This window comes from Laetiporus sulphureus, assembly GCF_001632365.1.
Source record: "Laetiporus sulphureus 93-53 unplaced genomic scaffold LAESUscaffold_34, whole genome shotgun sequence".
NCBI lineage: Eukaryota > Fungi > Basidiomycota > Agaricomycetes > Polyporales > Laetiporaceae > Laetiporus > Laetiporus sulphureus.
This window is the reverse complement of record NW_024468543.1, coordinates 347811-375779: the sequence shown is the minus strand read 5'-3', so window position 1 is coordinate 375779 and position 27969 is coordinate 347811. Positions and strand designations below refer to the sequence as shown.

Sequence of the window (27969 nt, the reverse complement as noted above, 5' to 3'; positions counted from 1 at the left end):
GCCCGCAGGATGCCATGATTACATAGAAATCTTACCATCATGATAGAGGCCCTCAACCTCACTGTCTACGCCCTCACGCTCATTGTTCATGTGTTCGCTGTTAACATCTTCACCCTCCTCCTGCTCCTCTCGTTCTGATGATGAAGACGAAGATGATGAGGATATCTCAACATCAGTAGGCTCGTCTTCAAAGCCAGGTGGATTCTTCTTGAACATCCTAACCTCATCCATAAGTTCTGGATGTTCCTTTACCCATGCCATGCTGATTGCGAATGGATAGATCTTGCTGGGTGGTACCCCTGTGCATGGTCGCTGGAGGTCAACACGTTTCATCTTGATTGGTGCATTTCCCTGTCCCTTGCGCTTCGTTTGCACAATCTGATCGAGCTTCGCAAGCACGCTGCACAGCTAGTGATGTCAAAAGATCAATCATATGCATACTCTTCTAGATATCTTCGAAATGTACCTGACCAGACCGCCAAGCCAGCGAGCGCCGCTCAAGTACCTTAACGCCTTCCTCAATTTCCTCCTGGGTGAGTCCAGCCTTTGTGGCAAGCAGCTGTCGATGAACATCTCGAGCTTCTTCTTCGTCACTCCAGTCACTGCATGCCTCGCTCATCCAGTCGGTGAGAAGGACTGGACTTGGGTCAACCTTGAACCTCTTCTGGTACGCCTTGACAGCTGTACCACGCAGTTGTTTGAGCTTTACTGAGATTTTTAGTGCAGTTAAATGACTATATTATTGCAACGAACCTGTTCCTGCCGTCTACGCCGTCTATTGCGTGCCTGGTTTGCCAACTGCGCCGCTTTCTTGAGTTCATCTTTTTGTGCTTGGTAAGCCCTCTTCCAGGTGCGAAAGCGTGTCTTAGCGAATTCTTCTAAGTCGCGCTTCGTGAAATTGACATCAGGATGCGTTATCGTGCGTGAAACATCATTCTAGAATACTCATTAAATATCGTTGACGTGTTTAGAAAGCTGAAAAGGTGCGCACCGTCTGTTCCTTGTACACTAAATCTGCAATGTGACGAATGATCGCGGCGTTCTCTTCATATGTCACAGTCTCATCAAAATTGAATTCCATGCTCGGCTTATCCTGCGCCGAACCATCAACATCATCATTCTCATCATTGACGTCTCCTTGCAATGGAAAAGGATTGCGACGAAGGCCAGTGAGTGTCTTTAAATGTCCAATGACTGCTTCCTACGCTCATCCAAGATTAGCTGATGTACATATCAAGTTAGAAGTGTGATTGCACCTGAAGCTCTTCACGCACTTCCGCTTGCCTTTTCGACAGATTCCCCTTCTCAAGGCTCAAGATCCTCTTGGCTGTGACAGACTTGCATGTCTTTCTGCGACGCTTTGTAACAGGTGCGTCACTCTCGCTATCTGTCCCTTCGTTCTCTTCATGCTGTCTACCTGCTTTATCCTTCATCTCCTGTAGTTCTCTACGCAGCTGAGCAATGTCCGCTTGCATGTCAAGATGAGGTTGAATTGCTGGGACTGCAGGGGCTGCGAGGGGTTGTTGATGAGGAATATGACCTGAGAGCATGCCCTGGAACTCTGCGAACTGCTGTATGGATGGAATAGGTATGCCTAGAGGTGTGTTTTTCTGGAATTCGGCAGCAAAAAGCTGATATTGGTGAAAAAAGGTCACACTTGTTTGGATTTCTGGGTGTACTGGAGCCCCCGGGAGAGTTGCTGGTGGACCAGTAGGTGGAGGTGGATAGGATGGATGCCATCCTCGTAGCGGCATGATGGAAAAACCAGTGGAATGTGCAAACGACGAGGAGCGAGTGGGTGTATGCGCCTGTGGCGCGCACGGTATTCATATCACGTGGGCGCGAAATGTCCCAGAATGGTAATCGGGCGCTAGCGCCGTGGTCTTGCTACGCAAATGTAGATTAACCTGTAAATATATGACCTACACTCGGGTACACACATGTGAACTTTTGGCCTCTACACCATGCTGAGCATAGGGGCTGGCTACACATGTACACGGATGCCTGGCTATGACTGGTACGTGCATTCGCATACCTCCGTGTATTCAGATTCTCGGTAGGTACACGAAGTCGGTTTATCTAACGTAAATTTACCTCTGTTTACACCTGCACAGCTTAATTATGTATAGGTACACCGAACCCTGGATACAGGGGCGCTAAACGCGGTGAATGTCTTCCAATCGTGCCAAGGACTCCATCGCCTCTTCCAACACCTCAAAGTCCATTTCGTCGAACATAGCACGAGGAACCGTTGGGCCCTGGAGGAGAGACGTCAAGGACTGTCCGGAGGGAATAGCCAGGTTGGGATAGCCGGCTTCCTCGCGTTTGTCAAGTCGCTGACTTAACCCCCTCCTCATTGAGAACTCGGAGGAGGACGAGGACGAGGAGAACCGACGGTCAGAAGCCCAGTGAGAGTTGCTTCGCCCGGCGTTGTACATCCCCTCGCGATAGTCGCGCTGCCACTCTGCAGACCATGGGTCGTAGGAGTCGACGTTCTCCCAATTCTACGAGCGTTGGTTAAAGACCGCATTCGTCGCAGATACTGCATCGCTCACCGACACAAACTCAATTGCAGCATGCTGCGCTCGCGCGTCTTCTTCCATCCAGCTCATCCCATCATCATTGTTCTCATAAAAATCAAACGCTTCCGTGATTTCCTGTTCTCTCTGCAGCCGGCGCATGAGGTCAACCGGGGCAAGGGCCATCCTAAAGAGCTCTTCGTGGACCTTCGCATTATGTGAGTATATAAAACGAGTGGTTTTCCAAAAACAAGGTTACTTACCATGCAATGGAGAGATGCCCGATTATCCTTGCGAGGAAGGATGCATTGCCAGTCTGCATCGTCGCGTCGGGACTCGGCAGAGTTGGTGATGGAGAATAACTGTAGCAACGGGTCGAATAGTCCCGACATCGTATGGTGAGTGCAAAAGTTAACACGGTTTGGATGGAAGGCTGACGTACCAACTGGTCGTTCATCCCGCTCGTTTTGACTTTTCCATTACGCATAGTTACGGTCTTGTAGACGATGGGAGTGGCCTGATGACCACATACAGCTTCCGACAGCTCAGGCCGGGGCTTTATGATCACAATGATGTACGGCAACCTCTTCATGATCGCATTGCGCGCTCTTGCCAGAAAACCGAATGCCATCGTTGACAAGCGGATGCGAAGATCAAGAAACGAAGATAAAGGACAACGGACAGGTAAAGCAGTGACAACGTCGATGCCACGCGCAATGAAGCTCAGTGAGCTGTTGTACGTGATGCAAGGTCTGTCGCGCAGTGCGTGCTCTTGTCGTGATGAGGAGGCAAGTGGTTAGAGGGTGGCCAAAGCGGTCAGAGCTGCTATTTATGTAGGTGCTTTTCTATAAGCGCCTGCCACCGAGCATCCAGCCACGGCCACAGATGCCGTGCCACTTCGTGGCCGCACTGAAGCGTTCGGCTTTCATGCCTATGTATGCGCTCTTACTTCGCTTATACACAAAAAAAACACGGATATCAATGTCCGGGTGATTCGCTGTTTTCTCTGCGCCCGTCGTCTACTAGATACATTGCTATAACGTTCTTTGACAATACCGTTGACTCATTGCCTACATATTTCTTCCTCAAAAATGTTTTCTTGCATGTTCTCTTGCCCTTTGTGAAGCTCACGCTGCTCTGGTCCACAATTTCAAGGAACACGATTTTTCTGTGGCAGAGATATGTATTGCTGTGGCCGAAGCGGATGTGGCCCTGGGTGTCTCGTGTTCCGGTCACCTCAGCATGTTTAGCTAAAGTAAATGTCAGAGTAAACTTTCTGTCCTCGCATATATACCGCTCGCGCTCAGCCACCACCGCGTCGCGTCGTAGCATCACATCACATGATCGCGTTTGTGCCACCTGTCTGTTATCTTGGACTCGTCGGAATCGGGGCAGTGTTAACAGAGCACTACTCAATCACTAGCATGTTCAAGTTTGTTAGCTTTAAATTATATGCAATTCCCTATTTATTAGTGTGCATGTCGCCGCAAACAGTGCTGCGATAGGGTTTGGGGAATTGTACATTATCTTCTGTGCCCACGAAATACGGCTCCCACCTCTCCGGTTTCAGGATAAATTATTCATTCATATATCCTCCGTGTATAATGAATTTTAAGCATAGACTCAACGCTGCCGAGCTTGGATACTAGGCCCGGAGTCGTCGTGATACAATGCATCTAGTACTGTGATATCACAGATTAATGCGAAGCAGCTCAGTCACTTTTGTGATGCATGTGATGCACATCCTCATAAAACTTGTAATCAGTCTGCTCTGTCCTGTGATGGAGTGCAGTATGCCATATGATTTGTCTTGCTTATATTCAACTCCACTTCTGATGCTGAGAGAGCCGTGCTTTTTGCTCAGAATCCGCGAAGATTTTGGTTTCTAATTCGGAGTGTTAGGCCAACGCTGGAGTAATTTATCCGGTAGACTACACCACCAGGACACCACTGCGCCAGCGGCTTGGCATCCAAGGTAACTAACATCATTCCAATTCTTGATTTTAAGAATAAGCCACTGATGAATGCATGCCAAAGGCGCTCAGTGAAAAATCAGCATCAAATGAATTGTAGAAGCCCACCTGTTTCGCCATCCATCCAAAGTCACTAATATCATTCCAATTTTTTATTCTGAGAATATGCGACTTGTGCATACATTCCGAACACAGCCTGGAGAGGCAGCCACTCGATATATGCGTGCCACAGGCGCTGAGCACACTCATCACGAGATCGCGTCGTGGCTCGTGCGAATCGCCTGGCGTTGCATCTTTGTCTCAATCCACATCTATCTCTTGCCCAGCCTATTCGACTCCAAATCCCTTCTGCCTCCCCCAATGCTGCTCACAATGAACGATGACGTGTTGCAGGCAACCTTGTCGTACATGACGCCGTTGGAGGCACTGCAATTCGCTATGACTTGTCATGAGGCATATACAATCGCGATGCCTCGACGTCTGCAGCATATCAACCTCAAAACCGGAAAGGACACGTTGAGCTTCTGTTCCTTTATTTTCTCCGACATACCTCTCCGAGCACCATGCATCAGGAGCCTCAAGTTCAGCGACATATCCCTCTCTATGCGCCGTCGCATAGGTATGGAGAAGCTCGTGTTCGACGCGTCCATCGCTTCTATGCTCGCACGTGTGTTAGCTCTCGCAGCGGGTCTGAGGACAGTGCGCTTCGACAACACGTCTTCGCCAACACTAGGGGTTGTCTTCAATTCCTCGCCTGTGCTGGCGGATGCTCTCGCGGAAAACACCAGTCTCCGAGAAGTACAATTCTACGTCGTGGACGGTCGCTCCCTCTCTCTGCTTGCTCGAATGAAGAGCCGCCTACGTTCTGTGACTGTTCTTTTTGATAGACCTGACGGGATCATTGCCCAGATGCTGGCCCTCCTTCAGCCTGCAACCACATCCATTGGTGCACCTCACCACAATGCGATTATCCAACGTTGTCCGTCTTTCCTTCACAATTTCACCGACTCTCTGACCAGGCTATCACTCGTTTCATGTGCCGGCCTAATAGAAGGGTACGAGCCAGGCATCATCTGGCCTGCCATACAGGACCTGACTGTGTCGGGGACAATCAACAGTCTTTCGACACTTTTCCGAGCCTTTCCTAATGTGCGGAACGTTAATGCAGTCGGGCTGATTGTCGCTGAACCCGAGGGCGTTGCGGAAGGCAATCCGTCAAGCATTGTGGATGACGGTCCTGTGAACACTCCAGATGGCTGGACCCACTTGGACGTAGTGAAGTTGGATCGTCCCATTGCATTAGTTCACCCGGTCCGTCACCTCAACCTGACTGGCAGTTACGGTGATAACACCAAGAGTCGGTCCGCCACTGCGACGTTGATCAGTCGTGCATCTCCCGTCATTATTTCTTGCATCGTATTCACTACGCGCTTCCTCAAATGTATCGCGAAATCCGCCACATGCTGCCGCTATATGCGCATATACTCAGAGAACGTCCGCCTGTATGACTGGATCGTGCGTAGATGCTCTTGACAATAGATGGTAGAACACATGCTGATGCATCTGCTCTTTTATCACAGGTCCGCTTCGCCCCTCTTCTCACATCAGTGCCACTGCATGCGATCCGTCTGATCGCCTGGGGCCACCAGCTCGACGATCGATCATCCTTGGTGAAACAAGCGAGGCTGATTGCGGCTTGTATCCCTTCGCTAGTGTACATCAATATCGCTCCAATGCGAAGCATAGAGGGCCGCATGGACTGGTACTATCGGGTTGAAACCCGTGCGCACGAGGACGGACCGGAGATCATTGTTCTCCCACATGACAAGGGCGACATACTTAAACAAGCTCTCCTCAAGACTGCTCGGGAATGATCTCGATATTGGGCTCAACCGTTTCTTCATTGTGATAAAGAACAAGGTGCAACTGTTATGGATGCTATTGGGCGGACTCATCTCGTTGCCACCTGCAACATGCCGACATGTCCCACTGTCCAATCATGCACAAACAATTACATGCACAATCTCTTCATCTACGTCTCCCAATACAAAGTTGAAGACAAGCATTTATATCGGTCCGGAAAGAGGCGGGCTGGAATTTATTACTCTTTCTGCCTAGACAGTGCAGCTCTCAAGCGCTCATTTTCGTACCCTCGTGCATTGCCCTTTCCGACGACCCACATAGGACGCCAAATGCTGTGTTCCCAGTTTGCTATCTGCAACGACACAGCCGTGATCTTAAAGATGTATCGAAACAAGCTCATCAAGCGTTTCGTACGCATCCATTGGGTTGTGTGATCATAACTGCGCTTTCCTACCCGATGATCAACGTGGATCATCAATGGAAACGTGAAACAGATGTATGCCTGGTGAAGTACGTGTCCGCGTTCGCGTCCGTTCACAAGATTGGCACAGGAGCGCAACCTCATATTCATCCTCGCATAGTCGCAACGAACTGCCAGAAGAACGTCTGGCGGTGCGCTCAGCATATAATACCGCACGTGGATTGGGACATCACATCCATGTTGACGAGGCGCACCACCATCTTCCTCCCCATCAATATCAGATAAGGACTGTGATGGCGAGCGGCAAGGAACTAGACGTTCGATGTGCAAACGCTCACCAAACGTTTTACGACGCCAGTATCCATTTCGTACCCGCCTCGGGCCTACAGCGCAGTACTCACAAGGACTAAGAGACTTCTGCAATTTGCTTCAGTAGTCAGCACGTAGTCGACAACACCCTCCTCCTCTGGAGTCCGGGAAAAGAGGAAAAGGAAGAGAAAACATAATGAGTCACGATAAGTTACAGTAGGAGTAGTGCAGTCTGTCAGTTTCCGGGTGCTAACGTATGTTCCACAGTCCGAGATGAGAGAGATGATAGTGTGATAGCTGGAATGAGACCTGGTGTGTAAATGCAAAAGCCGGAGACGTCGGCGAGGCAGAGAACGGAGCATGAGAACCTGGGGGGGATATGCCGACGCGGACGGGTTGGTAAAGATGGGCGCAGGCTGCATGAAGACACGATGATAAGGGATGGGTGAGCCGGCGCAATCCCCGCAGCATTCGACAGATGACAGCGTTCGGTCGAGTCGGGCTCACCCCGCCTCCGACTCGCCCAGCTCGAGATCAAAATCAAAGTCCTCTCCAGGATGGCGTGAGATCAACAGTACGCTGCGCTCGTCTGCGTCCCGCGCCCTGGCGTCCACCGTCATGCCACCACCTTGTGTCATCGGCGCAGATGACGCCTTGCCCTGTTTCAATCCCAGCCCCGTCTCGCCGAACCCACCCCGACTCGGTCCTGGCGTCGCCGGCTCCCCAGGACCAGCGTCAATCCTGAACAGCGTGTCCGGTGCACGCGGGCTCACGCGCCCCGTCCTGTACTCGGGGCTCTTCAGCAGCCCGCGTTTGAACTTCATCATCCGCTGGAAGAAAGTCCGGTCCGGCTTCGGCGTCTCAGATTGTCCCGCTCGCCGCAATGAAGACGAGGCGGATGGCGCCGGTTGGGACAGCGCGAGGAGAGACATGCTGGATGGGTTGCGCGTATGTGAGCGCTGCGAGTGGAAGAGGTCGTGAGCGTCCTCGTTCTCGTCCTCCTCTGCGAAGAGCGGGTGGAATGTCCCGCTCGCGCCCGCGCCGGGCAGCCCGGGGTCGTACGATGACTGTGCCGTATGCGACCACGCCTTGCCACCCTCCTCGTCCTCCCCCGGGCGGAGGTCATCGATCTCCCAGCTCGGGTCCTTCTTGCGCTCGCGCGAGCGAACCGTCTGCGTGCCGGGCAGCAGGCCAAAGAAGAACTTGGGTGCCGCCAACCGCACCTGGACCCAGCTCGAGTATGGTGGGCGCACGCGCACGGGTTCGGCGCCGGGTGTCAGGAGCTGGGGTCGCGGATGCGGATCGGCGGGGGGAGACATGGCGTAGACCTGCTCAGGCGTGGGCGAGGGCGTGTGGTATTGCCGGCGGTGCCGACGGCGATAGCATAGGAATGCGAACGAGGCAACAGCGGCGACGGAGACGCCGACAGAGATGACGGTGGCGATCTGAACTGTGGTCCAATTCACTTCACCTGGGCAGTCAGAGTGAAACAAATAAGGCAGTGGGCACTTTTCAGCCTATAGATGACCTACGGGTTTGAATAGACCCGCTGCTATCTGCGATGTCCGTGCCCATCTCGAACGGTACACGGAAGAATGCGCGGAATGAGATGACGAAGGCGGCCTGGCGAAGCGGACGTTGATAGATTTGTTGCGCGGCAAGCCATGGATGGAAGGGAGGAAAGGCTGGAAGGAGAGGTGAGAGCGAACGCGCAAGGTGAGATGAGGCAGACGTACGGGCTACCGCTTCACACGGCATCCTCCAGTGATGCCTCTCGGGCATTCCCATCCAAGGCGACTCCTCGCTTCCGCCCTCGTCCTAGGTGGTTACCCGTAAGAGAACAAGCATCGGCGTATGGCCGCCGAGCACAACGCACCAGAGCATGATCCGCCGCGTCGCATTGCATCTGCAAAGGGCAAACGTGAGGTCAGTCGCAGCGAATCCAGGGATGACGATCATACGCACAATCATGCTTGCAGCGGCGCCACGAAGAGAAGAAGCTATGAGGCAGATCGCAACCACGCTAGCATATCGCATGAGCGGAAAAGTAGTTGTATGGTGAGATTCAGAGCATGGGAAGAGCAGTAGCGCGCTGGAGACGAACGATGGCCTCAAGAAGAGCTCCCAGGACTGCGACACGGATGGGTACTGAATCGAACTGGCAGTGTGGAAAATCAGCGCTACGCGCAGTAATCTGGCGGTGACACATCGACGGACATTGGCTGGGAAATGAAATCTTCCGCCCGAGATGAGATAGCAAGATGACGACAGGCACAGCTTCCCGCAATACAAGGACCGTAGACGATCTGGCAGGAAATGGAGAGGAAGACGACAACTTTGCTCGCAATGTGGCTCTTTCCAGATCCGATATCATCGCCGCTCGCGTGGTCGTTCCAACGACCATCAGATTTCGAAGAGAGTTTCCGACCTTGACTGCATACTTAAACGGAAATCCGACAAGCTTTTAAGGAGCGTCTGTCGCAGATCGGCCAGTAATGTCCACACGGCGAGACGCCGTGTGGCGATAATGAGCTGTGCAGAAATGACTGATCCCAACGACACGTTCACGCTGCCACAGCGCAACTCCTCTTCTTCCGCGTTTCAGCATGACAACATCACAAGGTGCACATCGACGAACTGCGTTATGGGCCGTAACACCGCAAAGGAGATGTGAAGATCGCTGCCGTGGCCTGTGTTCCTGGAGGCCCTCGTGGTTCCCACATGGCAATTCGGAGGTCAGCGCCATCGAGCTTAAGTATGTTGGCGACGGCAACTGAACGTACCCGAAAAAACCGTGACAGATCTTCTGCAGCGTGCTAGGCTCTATATGGCTTTGAGGCATGGAACAAGGCGTCAAGGACGTGGAGTCAACTCAGGTCGACAAGACCGATTGCGGGACTACTTACTTCCAGACTCACCATTTATCGACTCTGTCGACATTTCACATCGGTTATCGAATTAAAACCTGCAGAGAACTCCATACGATTGGTCAAGGGGGGAAAAACAGCTTCGGATCCATTCGAGGGCAATAGGCCTCCCCATACGCACCAGATGCTGATGTGGAAGAATGGCAGCGCTAACGTTGAGGAAGGTAGGAAAAGAGTACGTTGGGCCAATCCACAATTCGAGAGGGGATTTGACATATATATATCAAGACGTCAATATCTGATCTTCGGATTGTCAGATCTCAAGGCTTGCCGTAAAGAATTCGTATACGCGGGGCTTGCAAATGTGACGATGCGTTTTCTAGGTAAGGAGCGAAATGTGTCTTGAGCAGCCCATACGGAAACGCAAGGATTTCTTTAAACATCTAATAGAAATTCCATCATATACATACAATAATACATATGGGTCGACATACAAGATACAACACCAACGGATCCAAAATCGCAATCCAAAATCACAATCCTACATGCACAGTCTACATAGTTAGCGGGGCATTACTACAGATACTTCCTCTCGAACCCCCAGCAAAAACGACACCGACCCAAGAAACACGCACATGCAGCCAAGATATCCTCGCGCGCAATTCAGCTAATACTCGGCGAGAGGAATGATCCTCCCCGTGTTGTAATACTTCGGCATCCGCTTTCTCCGTCCAAGCAGCTCGACATCCATGCTGTCGAAGAACGAATAGCCAGCTGATAGCGACATCCCGTCAGCCATCGCACGCCACACCTAGAAGAAGAACAAACGTACGCATCATGTTCCCGTCGTCATACTCCCCGTACCCGGTCGCCTGCCCATTCATCGGCCGTCCCGTCTTCGAGTCGCGCAGGACACCCGCATGGTCCACAAACGGCTCTGGCCTCGGGTTTGCGCTCAGGTGCAACTGAATCAGCATCCGCTGCACTTCCAGCAGGTACCCCTCCAGCGTGTCCAAGAACCTTCGCGTCTGCAGGTGCCTCGACGACGCACAGATTGAAATTCCCTCATCCTTGATGATGTACCCGATGCCGTATCCCTCCGCCGCGACGGGCCCGAACCCAAACAGCCGCAGCGCCGGGTTCCCACAGTTCGATGTTGACAGGATCGACGTGCCCAGCGTGCTCCAGCCCGGATCGGTGAAGATCGACGGCAGCGCTGGACGCTCGCTCGCGGTGCTCGTGAACGAGCTCACACTCCCGCTAGGCGACGAAGATGCCTCATCCTCCTCGCGGATCGACTCACGCTCTCGTTGCACAAGGCAGTACATCGCGTACAGGTGGCGGTCCTGCCCGAGTCCCTGGCTGCATTCCTTCGTGAGCTTGACGTGCCCCTGGCATGCGGTCCGCAGCGCGGTAATCTTCTGCGCGAGCTGCACCTCGGAGAAGAACGTCTTGACAAAGTTGACCGAGTGCGATTGGACCGTGCGGATCGCCTCGGTACGGCCGTGTAGGAAGTGCTTCGTCATCGCAGGCTCGTACGTGCACTCGATGCGGCCTGCAGCGACCATGAGCACATTGCAACACCTTGTACGAGCCAATCACTCACCATACAACCCATAGTACGCTGCCTGGAACGCCATCTGCACAAACGCATCCGGGCTGAACCCATGGCTCGTGATGAAGTTCTTCCCATACCCCTTGAACTCCAACGCCTGGCAGTCGTTCTGGCAGATAAGGTCGCTCAGATGGGTTTCCGCGAACCGGATAGCGGCGCGCAGCTCAGGATAGAGGGCCCACTCGAGCTTCTTTGGAACGGTATCGATGACGTAGCTGAGCTGCGGAGCGACGGCGGACCCACGAGAGTGCTTGTACGACTTGGCGTACGGAGAGAGCGTCGCGTGGAAGAGGGTCGGGGCAGAGGGGTTGATAGAACGCGCAAGCAGCATGAGACCCTCGGTGAAGATGTCAGCAGCAAAGCTAGAGCGGAGCGAACTCGTGAGCTCAAGGACTGTACGAGCATTGTTGAGCACCTACCGAAGGACGGTATGGCCATCAACGCCAGTGTGTTCAAAGTTAATCCCAGCAGAGCCATCGGCACATACGATGATTTGCAGCTGCATGTAAGCTCCACATTAACGAGAGATTGCAAGCGTATATATCGTAAAACCCACCTTGTCATACCACCGATTTGTGCACGTCCCAACCTGAACGCCATTCTTCAGATTGTATGTTCCACACAGGAAGTTATTGCAGAGCTCAGCGAGGCTCTCCGGCGTCGCATCGTCGACACAGACGACGAAGAGCGCGTTGTCGATGATTTGCAGACACGAGTCATTATTCCCGTTCTTCGACAGTTGATGGCGAAGGCTGGACCAGAGCTTGCGGTTTTCGGTAGACAGGACACCTATCGAGTTGCGTGCAACCTACGAGAGGCATGTCAGCCGCAAGTACAGAATTGCTAGAGTGTAACGACCGACCTCGTGCACGGGCAGCTCATCCGCGTCTCTGACGATGGCCTGCAGATTCCGCAGTATCTCACGCTCGGTGAGCACGGGCCGGTTTTCATCGTCAAGCACGTCGAACCAATCTGAGCGTCAAGTGAACCGATCAGGCGACCATTTTCCAAGCGAGCGTCAAAGGGCTCACAGAATTGGCCACGCCGGAGGACGACAATGTGCCGCGAGTCCGAATGGATCTCCATCTTGCAGCCTCGCTGAAGAAGATCCCCAGTGAGATTAGCTTGAATTCTCAGGCACAGCAACGGGATCGGAGACCTACCTCAGTGGGTATGCGCGCGGTGCCGAAAAGCCTTGTGTATTGGTCCATGTCGAGCGGAGTGCCGCGGATGCTGTCGGGCTCGAGCATGCCGGCACGGAGATCATGAATGAAGCCAAGGGAGGAAACAATGAGAGAGGCCGCGCGGGGAAGCTGTGAGCCCCGGTCGGGCGTGGGATCATTTCTGTGAGGACATGATGAGACGACGATATCGTGCAGCACAGAGAGGATGCACGTACTCGAGGACAAAGAAAGGGTTGAGGGCGAGCACGACTGGGTCCGTGTGCGAAAGGTAGGACTCATACCTTTAAGCGAGAACGTGGTACGATGAGCTCGGCTGCAAACGGGTAAGAAGAAGCCGCTGTTGGGGCTCACCAGAACTCCTCGATATAACTGCCCGATCGCAACCCCATACAGTCAGTCCACACTGCGCTCACATATATAACGCCCGGAGGCTCATGGCACGCACCTCGCCTTGTCATCGGCGTACTCCTTCAGGCGCTCCTGCCATCTTGGTCCGTCGCTTACGAGGAACTCTTCGATCGCCTGCTTCGTGTGCTCATGCTCTCTTGGATCTTGGAGGCCCTCGAGTGCCTTGAGGTATCGTCGGCAGCTGTCCTCGAGGGGCGGGATGGGAAGACGGGGAAGCTCGTGCTGGCGCGAAAACGTGCGTCCATCAGGCGGGTGGGCCTGGAACTTGGTGACTATGTTCGGGTGAGTGAGACCTAGCAGGACCATGGCGGAAGGTGGGGCAGAGACGGCAAGAGAGAGAGGCAGAAGGAGAGGAGGGCGTGCTTACAGGTCTTCGGTTCGCTGGTCATGGTCGCCGAGGTTATATGCGGGAGTCGCAGGTAATCAGCCCTGGATGGGTGAGCGCTGCAGGACGGCGAGCGAACCCGGGAAAGGCATAGCGCTGGATGGACCCGGACTGGAGGGCCATAGCAAATGCGGGGTAATCACGCGTCCTGATTGGCGTCCCCGCCTGACCCCGCAGTCAGTCTCAGCCCTGCTAACCCCCGCGCCGCCCCTTCCCACGTGCCCGCCCCGACTCCCCGACGCCCATTTATTCGCCGTTGCAAGTGAGCTCCCGTCGCTGTCCCCACCAAAATGCTCCCAAATTCTGCGCAAAGATGCCCGACTGCCCTGCGGCCGTAAGACGTGATGGCCTTCTTCGGATGAAGCGGACGTGACCGACTCCTCCAGGGCTATTGCTCATCCCGAATACCGGTGCCTCCGATGAAGTGGTCCTGGACGTTTCACCAACCTTCGAAGCTGCAATCGCGCTGCTTCAGCATTTCGCTGCTGCTCCAACGATAGCAATGATGCGGAGACGCAGATCCAGCTAACCCCTGTTTGCCTCACATACTTGCTTTAGGAGGTCACTCTCGATCATACTCCACTCCGGGAGCTTACCCCACACGGAAATTCACGGAAATCCCGCACACTGACGAACTCAACGCCCGACATGGCACTCGGATCAAAACGTCGATGAAAAGTGTTAGCGACCTTTTCCGTGCTTCAATCAGCTACTCACCATTTCAGACCCATGCCGCCGACTCTATCACTTACGGTCTAACACCGATCACAACACCGCTTGGTCCCTCACATTTCTGTATTCTTCACCGGCGACTTTCCTGGCTCGCAACCCAATGCACAGGCGACTTGCAGAGTCGGTAGAGATGCAGTCATTTCTCGTTAAAAACGGTCCCTGATGAAGCATGATTTCGCAACTTCGCAGTCTCGCGAAGCTGGCAGTACTCCGGGACCGGGATGGTCATTAATCAGAGCCAGTCGGGCCTCAGCGGCTTATCATTGTAAGTTCCTTGCTGTGCCGCTCGGCACGGTTTCCTGCGCGCCCGACTTGGTGCGGAGTATGCACCATCAAATATGTTTAGACCAGATGAACTGGCGATCAATCACCAACACTAAGATCATGCAGGATGACTTACGGCCTGGCCCGTGCTATCGGGTGAGCTCTCGTCACTCCATCGTCCAATAGGCACGTTCCATACCAACTCTGTCACAGCCCAGAGACGTGTCTGCATCCAACTGGCAAATATTACAATTCACAAATGTTCATAGTGCATGCTATCCGACCAGCAGAATCTCCCTTTGCTCTGGAAGAGTGAAGATGACTGGATGCGAGAGGATATGATGATAGGGCAAGTAAACGAGCGCAGCCAGAGGTTAAGACGAGCCCAAGTGAGAGGTCTGCTGACCGCGCCACCTCAGCTCGCGGATCGAACTCCCGACGTGAGTCTAGCCAAACCCGGCGGGCGGCGAGCTGCGGTCTCCGAGCGGAAGCGCGCCTCCGATCTCTGTAGCTCACAGACTCACCGCTCGCTCTTTCACTGGTGACATACACGATACACGCCATCCGGTGGGTCGAATAACCGATAGGCGGGAACCGTTCGTATTGGCCTCCGTAGGTCGTCTGCTTCTCGGAGAGTTTCGAAAGCAGCAGCGGGAGATGCAAGAGATCGGAAGCCAATGAACGCGAAGAACACGGAGCATCCACTGAACGCCCCGTTTCCTCCGAGCCTATGACAGAAAGTCGATTCCCATGGTAATTATAGGCAGAAGTTATCAGCGGGACAGTAATCCCACTTATCGGAGATCATACGCGCTGTTGAGATGCATCCGGAGGCATCGGGCCCGTTTGGATCGTTCAAGTCGGTCAGACGGGGATTCAGCAAGGAGATGGTTGCGCAGTGGAAGAGGGCGCCGTGGGGGGGAAGAGAAAGGAGAAGAGGACGACGACACCTCCGTGCTGGGTTTTTATACCTCAGTTTACGATCGGTGTAGACTTCCGATCGGTTACATCTTCTTCGACAGGTGTCAATCGATGGTACATGTCGTCATTGAGGTCATCGATGCAATGTACAAGGCTACATATATGTCATATCGCAACGTCGAAGGGAACAAGATGACGACATCGTCTGGCCAGGGCCGCGTCAATAGTCGATTCTTGCCCAGGAGCGCTTGTGTGTCGACGCGGTCACGTGACTAATTTCAGTACGCTTCCCAGAGGGCAATAACATACTACTAATCAATGAGCAGCCAGCGCCTCAGAGCCTCTGCGTTCAGATGCCTTCATCGATTCTGCCAGCAGCAAAATCGAATGTTGCACAGCTCCTGTAGGCGACGATCGACATCTATGCGTGGTGATGCGAACCTCCATGACTGTACAAACTACTGATAACGTTGCTGAGGTGTTTGAGGTGCCTTCGAGAGCAGTCTTCGACACCACTGCGACGGAGACGTCCCATCTTCACGTGGAGAGTGCGTAGCAAACAAGCACGGAGTGGCACCGAAGACGTAATGACAGAACCTACCGCTACAGAGACAAAGCGTCGTCACGCAAGTGGAAGAGCACAGTATTCTAAGAATGACGGGATCAACTTCATCTACACAGTTAGACCTCAACGTACCGATATAGTGTTCTCGAAATAAATGCATTCGATCTGATGCTGTGCGTGACCCGGATAAGGTATACAATGCTAAACGTGTTGCCCGGAGCAAGCGCGCCACGAGCTACCAATATAAGCGCCGGCCATTTTGGCCACCCAGCACGCGTCGCCTTTCTCTTCGCGTTCGACCACCATCAGGGCGTCTTTCTCTCCACCCAACATCTCATTCTTTTCTTGCTCCGCTATTGGGGTGTGCCAGCCGGCGATGTCCTTTACTCTTTTCCACAGGATTCGAGTGGCTGCCAAGAAAGCGGTCCTGAAAACGCTGAAACTATATGAACCCTTTGAACTTCACTGCATGCAACGGTATACGTTCATTGAATTCCAGCATATCACTGCGAACACACGTGTTAATACGAATGATGATAAGGACGACATCCTGGTCAGTCAATTCATCGACAACTTCGTAACAACACATGTGCTCACCAACGTATATCAATTCGTCGTACTCCCATCTGCTCGACATCACAGTTGATCCTCATCAACGGCAACATGGCACCTCTTTGGCTGGACGGGATTGACGCCACCGAAGACATGGATTGCCCTGCTATCTGTGGCGACATAGTAAGCCAGGAATCATCCACAACCATTTTCATTCTGAAGTGGCCACTGCTGCAGGATGAAATCGCTCTGTTCAGGACAGTTCTTGAGCCTCTGGCGGACACACCGGCTTCCGGACCAAGTACTAGTCTGCTCTCTTATCTCGACGACCTGGCAACGCTCACGGAGATCGTGGCAGAGGAAGGCGCGGAAGAGGAAGGCGCGGAAGAGGAAGGCGCGGAAGAGAAAGGCGCGGCAGAGGAAAGGACGGCAGGGGCGGAAGTCGCTATGCTAATGGTGAGTGAGGCCCTACGTGTTGCTCGAGTCGGAAATAACGACGAGCGTTGGGGCTCTCTGTGAAGGACGATGAAGCCTCGGAAATCGATGCCGCCGATAATAACTCTGTCAATAAGGACGACACCGCGGAGACTTCTGCCACCGGGTCGGAGGAGTCGGCTCTCCTCTCTATCCTGGCGTCCTCGTCCTTCGACTTCTCATCCAAACAGCCGGATTTCAAAGAAGACGTGGGATACGTCGGCAATGCATATGTAGATGGACAAGACAACCTCGAGAGCGAGGAGACGACTGTGCATGCCGCTGCGTTGAGTGTGGGTTCCATCATGGACTTCGACGAGGCAGAGGCTCTTCATGCCCCTGCTGCTCCGCTCTCTGTAGCTGAAAACATCACGAGCCTTTGTCCGTGGATCGACGAGACAGCGGCGTGGGACGCGTTCATGGCCGCCACCTTCAAGTGTCTGCTAACCACCCGATACGGCACCGGACGACTTCCAGCGCACCTCAGAAAAAAGGCGGGACTTCGAAGGACGAGAGAATCGGACGATGATCAATTCGTAGTGAAAATATCTGCGCAATTGGTGAGTTGAACCAAACAATCACGGGTGGCAATGTGCTCATCCACATATCCAGGCTAAGGAGCTCGGAATATGCGAGGTCGAGGACGCTACTGGAGCTGTCTGCATCCAGTTGGACGAGGGGAATACTGTCGAGAGCGACGATATGGTAGGAAGTCGTCCTTTCTTGCTGAACCAGGAGTACCGTGCGTGCTTCGAGGCCATGCAACGAGCTGCGAAAGCGCGTGAAAAAGCCGTCGGCTGGGCCGCCAAGAGCCAGGCATGGGGCATAATCATGGCTCTTGACGAGGTCAGTATTGTCATCCGCGAGAAGCAGGAGGGGCTGAGGCGAACGTGTGTCGAGGCGAGGCGACGTGAGACTATGCCCGTGCCTCCATGCTAGGGCCAGATGTCAGTGGCGAAAAGAAACGCGGGCGAGCTTGAGGGATTAAATGTTTGATAATGGCGGGAGCGCGAGAGCATCCACCATGAGTCCAATCGCTTAGCATTCTGCAGGAGCAACGTTCAGTATGTTGAGTATTCAGGCCAGAATAAATGGATGTACCATGTATGCACAATGTAGTCCACTACTTCCCGGGAATCTTTGGCCGGAGGGATCCCTAAGCGAGTGGCAACGACCGCCACAGACGCGTTGGCGCCCGTTAACAACGTGTGCAGGGCGCGCTGTTTGGCTCATGTTGAGCCTTGACTCCGGCCACGGCTATTTAAGGCGGCCATACTTGCGCCATTTGTTCACCTCCCCCATCAGCTCTTCCGCACGCCTGCACAAAAGTCCTCGCGCACAGAGCTCGAATCTGTCCACCGCCTTCTCACTGTTCGCCCTTTGTTGTCTGGCCACTCGCCACTCGTTAGCTCCTCACTGCCGCATCACGATGATCACTCCTCCCACGAGCGACGAAGAGAATGCCCCTCAAGTAGGCCCTCGAGAAGGTTTACATGTGCCAGCAGTCTCCCCCAGCGAATGGTCCGACTGGGAGGATGACCCCGCTTCGGCAGACGACTATCAGCAAATGTTAGACTTCATGAGAGCACACCCCAATACGAGTACGAGCAGCGAGTCGGTACGTCAGCCAACTTATCAGTTCCCGTATTGTCATGTGCACTCACCATTGACCTGAAGGACTTCGATGATTCCGGCAGTCGTCCGTCATCGCTCTGGGTCATGCCTACCGAGGGTGTGTACCTAGGAGAGGGATGGTCGAAGTGGGTCAAGCTGACGGACGACGATGGTAACTTCGTGTCCTACTGGAGTGCAGTGAGTCCTGTAGTGCTTCCATATGATTGCAAGTAGCGTGACCCGTTAGCTTGTAGACCGGAGAAAGCTTTTTCAAGGATAAGTCTGGCCGTAGCAAATCCTACGCCATAGGCCCGCGGGCCATTCGGTTGATGATGCCGCAACCTGTTCCCCCACGCGAGAGCTTCGACGCCATCCGCTTCGGCAACTGGGACTGCCACGAAGAGGATGGGAGGATCGTCATCACCAGGCAACCTGGGATCATTCGTGCACCAGATAATACCGAACGCACGCCTTCGGTATTGCAGATCACCAGGGCACGATCAGGAATGGAACGTCCGAGGCAGGCACCCGTAGGACCGCGACCTAGATGCTTCTCGGTGAGTTCTGCATACAGCTTTATAGCATTAGCACGGATGCTCACCGAGTTTACTGGCCTACAGAAGAAAGTCACCGATCCTTCGATCTCGTCCAGCAAGGTAGAGGTACCTGTAGAACCGCGACCTAAATGCTTTTCGGTGAGTTCTGCATACAGCTTTATCGCATTAGCACGGATGCTCACCGAATTTACTGGCCTACAGAAGAAAGTCACCGGTTCTTCGATCTCGTCCAGCAAGCTAGAGGTACCCATAGGACCGCAGCCTAGATGCTTTTCGGTGAGTTCTGCATGCAGTTCTACAGCATTAGTATGGGTGCTCACCGAGTTTACTGGCATACAGAAGAAAGTCACCAGTTCCTCGATCTCGTCCAGCAAGGTCCCATCATGCAGCACGTTGGCAGGATCGCGGCAGTAGTCCAACGCAGAGAAACGGCTCCTCCTTCGGTTATTCGCGTGGCCCACCCTGCGACACAAGTAATACGTGATGATACGGTCTGAGATGCTGGTGCTCTAGCTCTACGAGCTCTCAGGCTGACTTACGATGGAGCTCATCAGATGTAGCCTTTTTGATAATGGCAGGACTTACTTGGACCACATTGTTAGCTATCCTTTTCTTGTGCCGCTGTAGTTCTGGTGAATAGATTTTCGATCGATAGAGGATCGGACCCGGTGTGCTGCCATCATGGTGATTCAGTCCAGTCTTGAAACGCAGTTGTATGATCAAGGGGGACATGCTTGTCGGTAGCCTTATAGCGGATGTATGATGGATGGTAGGCCATGACTCGGTCGAAGTAGGTCGAGGATGAGCTCGAATACCGGGCGCTCGGATTGCGCGGGCGCGTACGCGTGTGGCGACGTGTGGCCTAATTAATACGCCCTCCTACGCCAGGCTACAGTTGTCGGCTAGATTTCGAGGTGTGGCCGCGTCGCTGAAACTCGTATGCGTATATATGAATGTCTTCATATCGTATGTACATGTAAGTAGAAATCCACCGACAGGATCATACTTCACGATAGAGAATATATGGATGCTAATTCAACTCACAGACCTTAGAGCACAATTCTCAAATATCAACGACAATTGCACCCCTCCGCTTCTCGTCCCTCAATCCGCCAAGCGCAGAGGCATTTACCAGAATCGTACCGTTCCCTTCTCGCCCATTCATCATCCAGATTCTATTCCGAAGCATCTCCCCAATCATTACGACCAGATCCCACCAACCACCTAGTCCAGCGGAAATCCTCTCATACACTTCCTGTACTTGTGTCCATCTCACGCGCTCGACTCCGCGCGCTCCATGGATGTGTCCAAATACATGCAATGCGGGACGCGTCCTCCATACGGCGTGTAATAGTGCAGCGCAACCCGCACCCTCGTTGTCAAGATGTTGAGCTGGTGGCCCATGAGTGACGAGCACGTCCACGATCGGCGGTATGTCACTCCACACAGGGGATGAGTCTGCTTCCAATGGGTGGACACGGGGATATTGGAACTGCCATGAGCCATGCCGGGGCGTTTGTGGACTCCCGTAGATGACAAGCTCGCGCCCACGCACATTTACCGTTGTTGACGAGTCCTGCAGATAAACGAGACCATGGAACTGTGCAAGCAGTGTTGAACGCTGATTTGAATCCAGGTCGGCGAGGATAGTGTCGTGGTTCCCTGCGATGAACACCTTATGCAGATGTGTCTGTGCGTTCAGCCACCCCAGCGCGGCACGAATCTCCTCGAGCGTGCCAGAATTAGTCAAGTCGCCTGCGTGAATGAGAACGTCTCCCTTGTCGAGTGGAGGGAGCTCATTATGCGCGTTATGAGTATCAGATATGCAGACGACACGTATAGAATCTGAGTCGAGCGCGTTGCTCAGTAGCGATTCGGCCGCTGATTGTTCGAACAGACGGTACAGATAACGAGCAAAAAATACAAGTGGCGACGAGATAAAGTCCTCCCAGAAAGTGCGGCGTCGTCGACGAAGAAGAGCGTCCAAGCTCATGACTGTGAGATCCCAGATTGGAGTGTCAGTGCCAAGTCCTACAGTGACACGACAGAGTTACGGTCACGCTGTTCGTCCCAGACGTCACACGCGGAGGCAAGAGCGCGAATTTGGCGTTCATGTTCCAACGTTTTTTCGATCCATATGTACTAGTATGTCCAGCATTTCCGCTGATTATAAGAATTAAGAACAGGAGAAATGAATTAAAGTAGCGGAGCCCATCAGCATTGTCTGTGGCAACGAATGCATCATCCCTCTGCATTCCCATAACTGATACTCGTAATCTCTCGAACATGGCAACATCTCTGGCAGCAGTGATCTGCACAGACCAAGAGCGAGCTCCTGGAATGGTGGAATGCCAGCAGGCCCATTGAACAAGCAGGTGAAAGACCAAACAGGCTGTACACACAACCCGCGATCAGCATAGATAGGCAAAGAGTGCATTAACACCGCACCTCATGAAATCACGGTGGTAAACGACATCGAATCATCAGTAACACTGGGTGTACAACGGGATATGTAATAAACGCGATCGGCGACTCCAGCTTGCATAAATAATAGTGACAAGTCGTGTTCTTTTCTGTAGGACCTTTGGTTCGTCACGGACCAACCAACAAGTGTCACCATCGTCGAACGTATTAGGTCATCGCACCACCCGCTAGGCTCGTTAGGACCGGCGAGGAAACGAAGCAGGGCAGTTGCATTGCGGGATTTTTGCCGCAAGAGTTCCAGGGCTTCTATCAGGCGCGGTAAATCGATCCAGTCAGCGCCTACGCCATCCTTGTAGCGGCAGATGCATACCTCCACTTCACGAAGGGAGGGAGCATGGGTTGTCGCAAGGAGTGAAGCAATCCAGGAATGACATGGGATAGTCTGCCGCCTCAACGCAGAATCGACTACTGTGATGTTCAGGCATTCTATTCCGGTATTACACGATAAGTCAAATCGGTCGAGGAACGATTCTATCAATGACGTGAATATCATAAATGCGTGACGACAAGAACATATGAGAAGCGAGCATACCTAGACGACGACGCCGTACTGCATTCCAAGTGAACGTCAGCTTCAGCCGGACAGTTTGGAGTGCGGGTCCAGACTGTTCAATCAACGTCCTAATTCCATTGAAGGCATTGGGAGAGAACTGCTACAATCGAGTCTACGCAGGCGTGGCTCTGCAGGGTGCCCATCGACCAATGGCCTAGCGCTGCTGTCTCGATGTTGTCGATGGCGCATATCGTGAGATGGTGGGAAATTGGAATGAATGCCTGCCATGCCGTCATTGACCATGAGCGTAGCGGAATCTGTATTTGGAGCTGTATAAAAATCCAGCGATTTGAAGTGCACAGCTTCCAAGACAAGGCTGGAGAGTCGTGGAAATACGAAAAGGAAATTGTTCAGCTGACGAGGGCTCATGAATCGGCCACGGTACAAGCACAAGGTTTCTAACCTGTCGCTGATTCTTACGATAGCCGGGTAGAGATTCTCAACGATGAACGGCCACGTCCAATCGACATTTGCCAGACTGAGGTCTGTCATTGCATCCAGTTTTCTTAGAACAGAGGGTAGAGAGTGCGCCAGCCAAGCAGAAAGTTCGCGAAAGTATTCCTCGAGTGGGGGAAAGTAGCAATCGAAAGAGGGGCAGATGGCAACTTGACGGATGTAATGGGAAATACCAGGGTGCAACGTAGTCAATACTTGCGGGGACAATTCGATGACACTTGCAAGAGAGTCGCAGCGTAAGCCGTCTCGGATTTCCACGGAGCGGAAGAGATGAAAACGGGTACGGGCCACCCACATGCGGCATGCTAGGCCACAGGCAGAAAGCGCACTGCGATGGGCGGATAGTTGGTCAATGATGCTATCCCAGATCTCCAAAGGGAGAATCGTCGACATCTTGGTTTGATTAAACAACGGCAGGATTTGAACGAGCCTTTCCGCCCAGAAGACTTGAGTGGAACCCAGAGGATCCTTCTAATAAGTCGATATACGACTCACGCAAAGATAGAGTAGATGGTCCGCGTTGTCAAACGTCGGTGAAACTTGCACTGGACGGCAGTAGCCCGCGCTTTCAAAGCGAACTTAGTAACACTAAGTTTTAGTACCTGAGTACCATCACTGATGAGATGTTACAACGTACGCAGTCCTAGCCGTATCGGTTTTCACCGTAATTTGCTCTCGAAGTCAGACGCGAATGAATCCACAGTTAAGTCGTGCTTGCTGTTCGAGATCGTACAGTGGCTGGGTTCGCCGTTTGGCTACATACAATTCGGCGTCTAACTCGCCTTGAACCGTGACTATCACGTCCCCACTGCAGCGCCGTTCGCGCTTTGAAACGCTGTCTCGAGCTTGATTGGCAACGTTAACACGGATTCTTGTTCCACTCCCAAAAGAGGCTGACTACCCCGATTGTTCTGAGCTGGAACCCTGAGGTCGCCCACATTCATCGCCTACTAGCTGTATTAATTGAACGCGCCAGTTGTTCCAACCAGACTCCTGGCAGTTTCAGTTATCTGGCTGGTAAATTCTTGACGTGTGTGGGCCAAGGACTCAAACTATCATGGTCGTCCAGACGGAGAAGCGTCTTCTATGGCATCCTCGCCATGAGAACAGGTTCGTCGTTGGCGGCGGTTCCCAAGTGACGCTCTATGAGTGGGATTCGACACTTTTCCAGATCAAGCAAGTAACGTCTCAACTTGATTTGAACCACATGAAGGTGACTTTGCAGTCGGACTGTACATCTCGTCCCAGGGCGACCGACAGATGATTCTTACAGTGCTTCGCATGGTCGCCCGACCCTACCTTTGACGACCTTGTGGCTATTGGAATGGGCTCAGGAAAGGTGGACTTGATGCGCTTGGAGGCAACTAGATACTCCAAAGACCATATCTATTCCAGCGGTCGCATTGAATCTCTTCCCGCGCGTAGTTCCCGATCCTGTAACGCTCTCGCATTCTCCGCCGCAGACCCAAATTACCTCGCGGTAGGACTAGACAAAGTCAGAAATGACTCCAGTCTGGTGATTTGGGATCTCCACACGGTTACACCCCTCCTGTCGCTCGACTCTTCAGTCGAAGCTCAAGCTACATCTACTTCGCGCATTGATCCACACACAATGAACCCTCGAGCAGATATTTCCTCACGTGCGGATCAGCGTATGATACAGATGCAAGCATATCAGGACACGGTTACTTCAATCGTGTTCCTTCCGTCGTCGCCAACGCAGTTGCTCGCTGGTATGTCTCACCGGTGGCTCAAACTGTTCGATATGCGTGCTCCGCAGAGCTCACCAAAAACCATTGCGACTAAGGTGAACGGCATTGTCACCGATCCACTTGACCCGTATCGAATAGCTTGCTTCGAGGAGGGCACTGTCACTGTTTGGGATACGCGCAAACTTGAAGGAGGGCTTCTGACATTCACTGGAAGAGATGCCGGCGCAGATGGAGCACGTCCGCGGGCAGGTGCCACGTTCACTACTGTAGAATTCTCGAGCATCCGAAGAGGAACCATTGCAACACTAGAGAAAGAGGCGTCCCATGTCAGGTTCTGGGATTTGCAGGAGGCTGAAGTACGGGAGTCGATCTCCGCGGAAAGAACACGTTCCAGAGACTCCTCCCAGTCCGGTAAAGTGACGCGCTCCTGGCCGAATGCTTCTAGCATTCTGCCCTGGGGTGGATCAGTCGCGAGCACTAGTCATTTGTCAACGTCAAACCAAGCAGTAGCCAGCACCTCCCATCAAATTGTGCTGTCAGACACCCGAAAAAGTATGTTTTCCTCGCATATACAAACGTTACGTAGCGACTAAGGTTGCACGTTCTTCAGCTAAAGACTTCAATAAACCCCTTTCCTCCTTTGCTCTCGTGCCTAGTGCCGAAATGCATCCCCTCACCTCAGAAGTTATGGTCGTGAACAAGGAGGGCGACCTGGAATTGTACGCCGTGCATGATACTCCGAAGCTGACCCCGTGGAGTACACGAGGTGACTTGATTATCGGCTTGGGATGCTCGTATCGCGTGCTCCCTGGCTTCACCGAACAAAAAACCCCACCGGAACCGTGGGATATCTCCATTCTCCTACCCACTGCTGTGCCAGTTTCTAAGATGCCATCAGTCAGTAGACAAGGCGTAAAGGAGAAAGAGGGCGCTATCACGAGGGACCGGGCTGGCGAAGAGGTCCATAGCCCTCCATCGCTATTTGGTCGAGGAGACGAGGACGGATTCCCTGCACTTTCGGCACTGCCACTGAAAGTAGCAACAAACCTAGCGGCAACGCGGCCGGGTAGCTCGAGGGGTCGAGTCCGAACGTTCAGTCCTGCGGCGTTGAGAAACTTACATTTCGAACATTCGTCTTCCCCACAGAAGAGCCGGGTGAATGAGCCCATCGAGCCTGATTCGCATGAGCCAAGAGCAGTTGACGCGTTGTCGATCAATGGCGGACGCATACGACGCAAGGCAAGTGGGATGGACCATGCCAACAAGACACCCAAACTACCCGTCCCGGGATTCGCGATGCAGCACATCGTGGGAGAAGATATTTCAATGGTCATGCGAAGAAGAGTTGTGCAAGGATACGGGATAACTAGCGTAAGATGCTTGAGGAACGTTCCCAGATGATTGCAGTTGCTCATGTTCCTGTCTTTTTCAGCCATTACACAACGCAATTGTTGCTCGAGAAATATCACCTGATGACATAGCATTATCAGAACTCTGGCGATGGATCCATCGTAAGTGTCGAACCTCGCTGACCTTCACTGGCAGTCAATGTTCACACATCGTGCCATAGATTCTCAACAAATCCTCTCTGATCCGACTCCCTACCTAGAAGGATACAATTTCGCTTACCAAGGACTCTCTGGAATTTGGGAGTCTTTCCACTCATCACAGCTTCAGGCATCTACCTCGACTCACACAACTCCCCGCGTAGTCAGACGGCATATCTTGCCCAACACTCCCGTTCACTCGCTGTCCCCCTTGCCACTTGAGAGCCTTACTCGAACGATGTCAAGGCATAGCAGCCGGCGGCGTCACGGTCAAGCTGCAAATGCGGGATTACCGGATGACTTCTTGCTCGCGATTATCGCGTTAAACGAAAGGAACGGGATAGGCATCGGGGATTGGAAGCCGGTGGCAAATACGGCGAAGTTGGCACAAAGACAGCTTGCACTGAAAGTGTGCGGGTGGAGTTTGGCTGAAGAGGACTTGGCGTCTGCGATCAAAAGGTACAGGTTCTGAGACGGATCTTCAGACGCAGTGCTGATAGGCATGATAGGTGGGAGAAGGAGAACAAGCATTCGCAAGCCGCTTGCTGGTTGGTTTTCACAGATCACTTTAAGCGTGCGGTGGAGGTGCTTATGCGAAGTGATGGTAAGCATATCACTATTTCGTCGTCATCAGCTTACATCGATTGCAGACGAGTCATTGCATATGATGTCCGGCATGTTGGCCGCTTTGATACCCTCGACCTCGGGGCATGCGCACAAGAATCTTGATTTCATCGAGCACTGCGAACGGCTTGTCGTGCGATTACAAGATCCTTATCTCCGGGCGATGCTCACTTATCTTACGATACAAGACTGGACAGAAGTATTGCAAGAAGATGCGCTTCCACTGCGCGAGCGTCTCGCGATAGCCTTTCAGTTTCTCGAGGACAAGGAGCTCACCTCTTACCTCCGCCGCGTCACAGACCGATGTAGCCACGACGGGGACATCGAAGGGCTGATAGTCACGGGCCTGACATCGGCTGGGCTGGACATCCTACAAACGTATGTCGACCTTTCCGGGGACGTGCAGACTGCGTCGATACTCGCGTCTTTGACTCATTACGGAGCACACGACAAACGTGTCGAACGATGGCTGGATGCATACCGGGACTTGCTGGACGGATGGAAGCTGTTCCACTACAGATGCCAATTCGATGTCGAGCGCGGGCACATCTTACAAAATGCGATAGACAACATGGAGCTACTGCAGTTCGAATGGGCTCCGAAACAGATCCTGTTACGGTGCAATTATTGTGGTAAACCAATGGACCTATCATTTTCGGAAGCCAACAATCCCCGTGTAGGTGTTCTATTGCAGCTCGAATGCTGATTGCCAGTCCTGATGCCGTGCCATAGGCAACTGCATGCCCGCATTGTGGCCGACCTCTGCCGCGATGCTCTATTTGTCTAATGACTTTGGCAATTTTCCCAGACTCTGCCAGGAATGCTGCGCTGGCACGTTCGAATTCGCAAGGTACTGTGGTCTTACTCGCAGCCTGTCCCCATATGCAGCTGATGGGAAGAAGTCACAGACACCATTGACGACGCGCTTGTCTTCTGTCAGACATGTCGACATGGAGGACATGCGTCTCATATATTGCAATGGTTCTACGGGGAAGACAGCCAGCGTAACCATGAAACTTGCCCCGTTGCAGGTTGTGATTGTAGATGTGCAGACGGCTTTTGATACATCATCGCCAATTGATTCTCTTCTGCAATTGTGCTCACATATGTTGTAGATGCGCATATAATCTGGGGAAACACCTGATGTGGCAGAGAGGGAGTTGAGGCCAAAGCACTGGCAAAACACTCAATGTATGATGCAGGATCTATGAAGAACGGAATTAAGCGAGAAAACAGGAAGATAAACACAGCAGGATGCTGGCAGGAACGTGGCCTCAACGTATATTGACACATGGACATGAACGTGCATGACAAATGATGAAATGCTATGGAAGTAGGGAATGCCGGGAGTGAGGATATGGTGATCGTGT

The 27969-nt window shown here is 52.9% G+C and overlaps 9 protein-coding genes across 9 annotated transcripts; 3 read left to right on the top strand and 6 right to left on the bottom strand.

Moving 5' to 3' along the window:
• Window positions 1–18: 18 nt before the first annotated feature.
• Window positions 19–1754, bottom strand: LAESUDRAFT_761355 (uncharacterized protein; the record flags this gene model as incomplete). The annotated part of the gene is made up of 5 exons (XM_040912899.1): window positions 19–408; window positions 467–703; window positions 754–936; window positions 992–1201; window positions 1257–1754. The coding sequence occupies 5 exons, from the start codon at window positions 1752–1754 to the stop codon at window positions 19–21; spliced, it is 1518 nt and encodes a 505-aa protein (XP_040761975.1).
• A 515-nt stretch (window positions 1755–2269) lies between these two features.
• On the bottom strand, window positions 2270–3150 carry LAESUDRAFT_728482 (uncharacterized protein). The gene is made up of 4 exons (XM_040909448.1): window positions 3009–3150; window positions 2797–2917; window positions 2362–2737; window positions 2270–2300 (listed from the first exon to the last, which is right to left on the bottom strand). Exons 2-3 carry the CDS (start codon window positions 2909–2911, stop codon window positions 2505–2507), a joined length of 348 nt encoding a protein of 115 aa, XP_040761974.1. The 5' UTR covers window positions 2912–2917; window positions 3009–3150; the 3' UTR covers window positions 2270–2300; window positions 2362–2504.
• A 4134-nt stretch (window positions 3151–7284) lies between these two features.
• On the bottom strand, window positions 7285–8982 carry LAESUDRAFT_314765 (uncharacterized protein). The gene is made up of 3 exons (XM_040901973.1): window positions 8822–8982; window positions 8618–8770; window positions 7285–8556 (listed from the first exon to the last, which is right to left on the bottom strand). The coding sequence occupies exons 1-3, from the start codon at window positions 8871–8873 to the stop codon at window positions 7589–7591; spliced, it is 1173 nt and encodes a 390-aa protein (XP_040761973.1). The 5' UTR covers window positions 8874–8982; the 3' UTR covers window positions 7285–7588.
• A 1637-nt stretch (window positions 8983–10619) lies between these two features.
• LAESUDRAFT_658149 (acyltransferase ChoActase/COT/CPT) lies at window positions 10620–13465 on the bottom strand (the record flags this gene model as incomplete). Its single annotated transcript, XM_040904735.1, has 11 exons — window positions 10620–10726; window positions 10785–11507; window positions 11559–11929; window positions 11987–12066; window positions 12124–12375; window positions 12430–12539; window positions 12599–12665; window positions 12731–12911; window positions 12967–13032; window positions 13103–13120; window positions 13197–13465. 11 exons carry the CDS (start codon window positions 13463–13465, stop codon window positions 10620–10622), a joined length of 2244 nt encoding a protein of 747 aa, XP_040761972.1.
• A 2937-nt stretch (window positions 13466–16402) lies between these two features.
• LAESUDRAFT_715757 (uncharacterized protein) lies at window positions 16403–17991 on the top strand (the record flags this gene model as incomplete). The annotated part of the gene is made up of 5 exons (XM_040907184.1): window positions 16403–16579; window positions 16669–16761; window positions 16801–17034; window positions 17100–17612; window positions 17665–17991. 5 exons carry the CDS (start codon window positions 16403–16405, stop codon window positions 17989–17991), a joined length of 1344 nt encoding a protein of 447 aa, XP_040761971.1.
• A 490-nt stretch (window positions 17992–18481) lies between these two features.
• On the top strand, window positions 18482–19720 carry LAESUDRAFT_715756 (uncharacterized protein; the record flags this gene model as incomplete). Its single annotated transcript, XM_040907183.1, has 6 exons — window positions 18482–18621; window positions 18750–18864; window positions 18921–19223; window positions 19287–19361; window positions 19477–19499; window positions 19525–19720. The coding sequence occupies 6 exons, from the start codon at window positions 18482–18484 to the stop codon at window positions 19718–19720; spliced, it is 852 nt and encodes a 283-aa protein (XP_040761970.1).
• A 436-nt stretch (window positions 19721–20156) lies between these two features.
• Window positions 20157–21220, bottom strand: LAESUDRAFT_728474 (metallophosphoesterase domain-containing protein 1). The gene has a single exon (XM_040909447.1). The coding sequence runs from the start codon at window positions 21214–21216 to the stop codon at window positions 20287–20289; it is 930 nt and encodes a 309-aa protein (XP_040761969.1). The 5' UTR covers window positions 21217–21220; the 3' UTR covers window positions 20157–20286.
• A 701-nt stretch (window positions 21221–21921) lies between these two features.
• LAESUDRAFT_728472 (uncharacterized protein) lies at window positions 21922–23169 on the bottom strand. Its single transcript, XM_040909446.1, has 2 exons — window positions 22240–23169; window positions 21922–22178 (listed from the first exon to the last, which is right to left on the bottom strand). The coding sequence occupies exon 1, from the start codon at window positions 23107–23109 to the stop codon at window positions 22321–22323; it is 789 nt and encodes a 262-aa protein (XP_040761968.1). The 5' UTR covers window positions 23110–23169; the 3' UTR covers window positions 21922–22178; window positions 22240–22320.
• Window positions 23170–23514: 345 nt separating this feature from the next.
• LAESUDRAFT_703788 (WD40 repeat-like protein) lies at window positions 23515–27949 on the top strand. Its single transcript, XM_040906530.1, has 9 exons — window positions 23515–23929; window positions 23990–24980; window positions 25039–25799; window positions 25861–25939; window positions 25999–26434; window positions 26485–26579; window positions 26626–27275; window positions 27332–27449; window positions 27502–27949. Exons 1-9 carry the CDS (start codon window positions 23774–23776, stop codon window positions 27660–27662), a joined length of 3447 nt encoding a protein of 1148 aa, XP_040761967.1. The 5' UTR covers window positions 23515–23773; the 3' UTR covers window positions 27663–27949.
• Window positions 27950–27969: the final 20 nt, after the last annotated feature.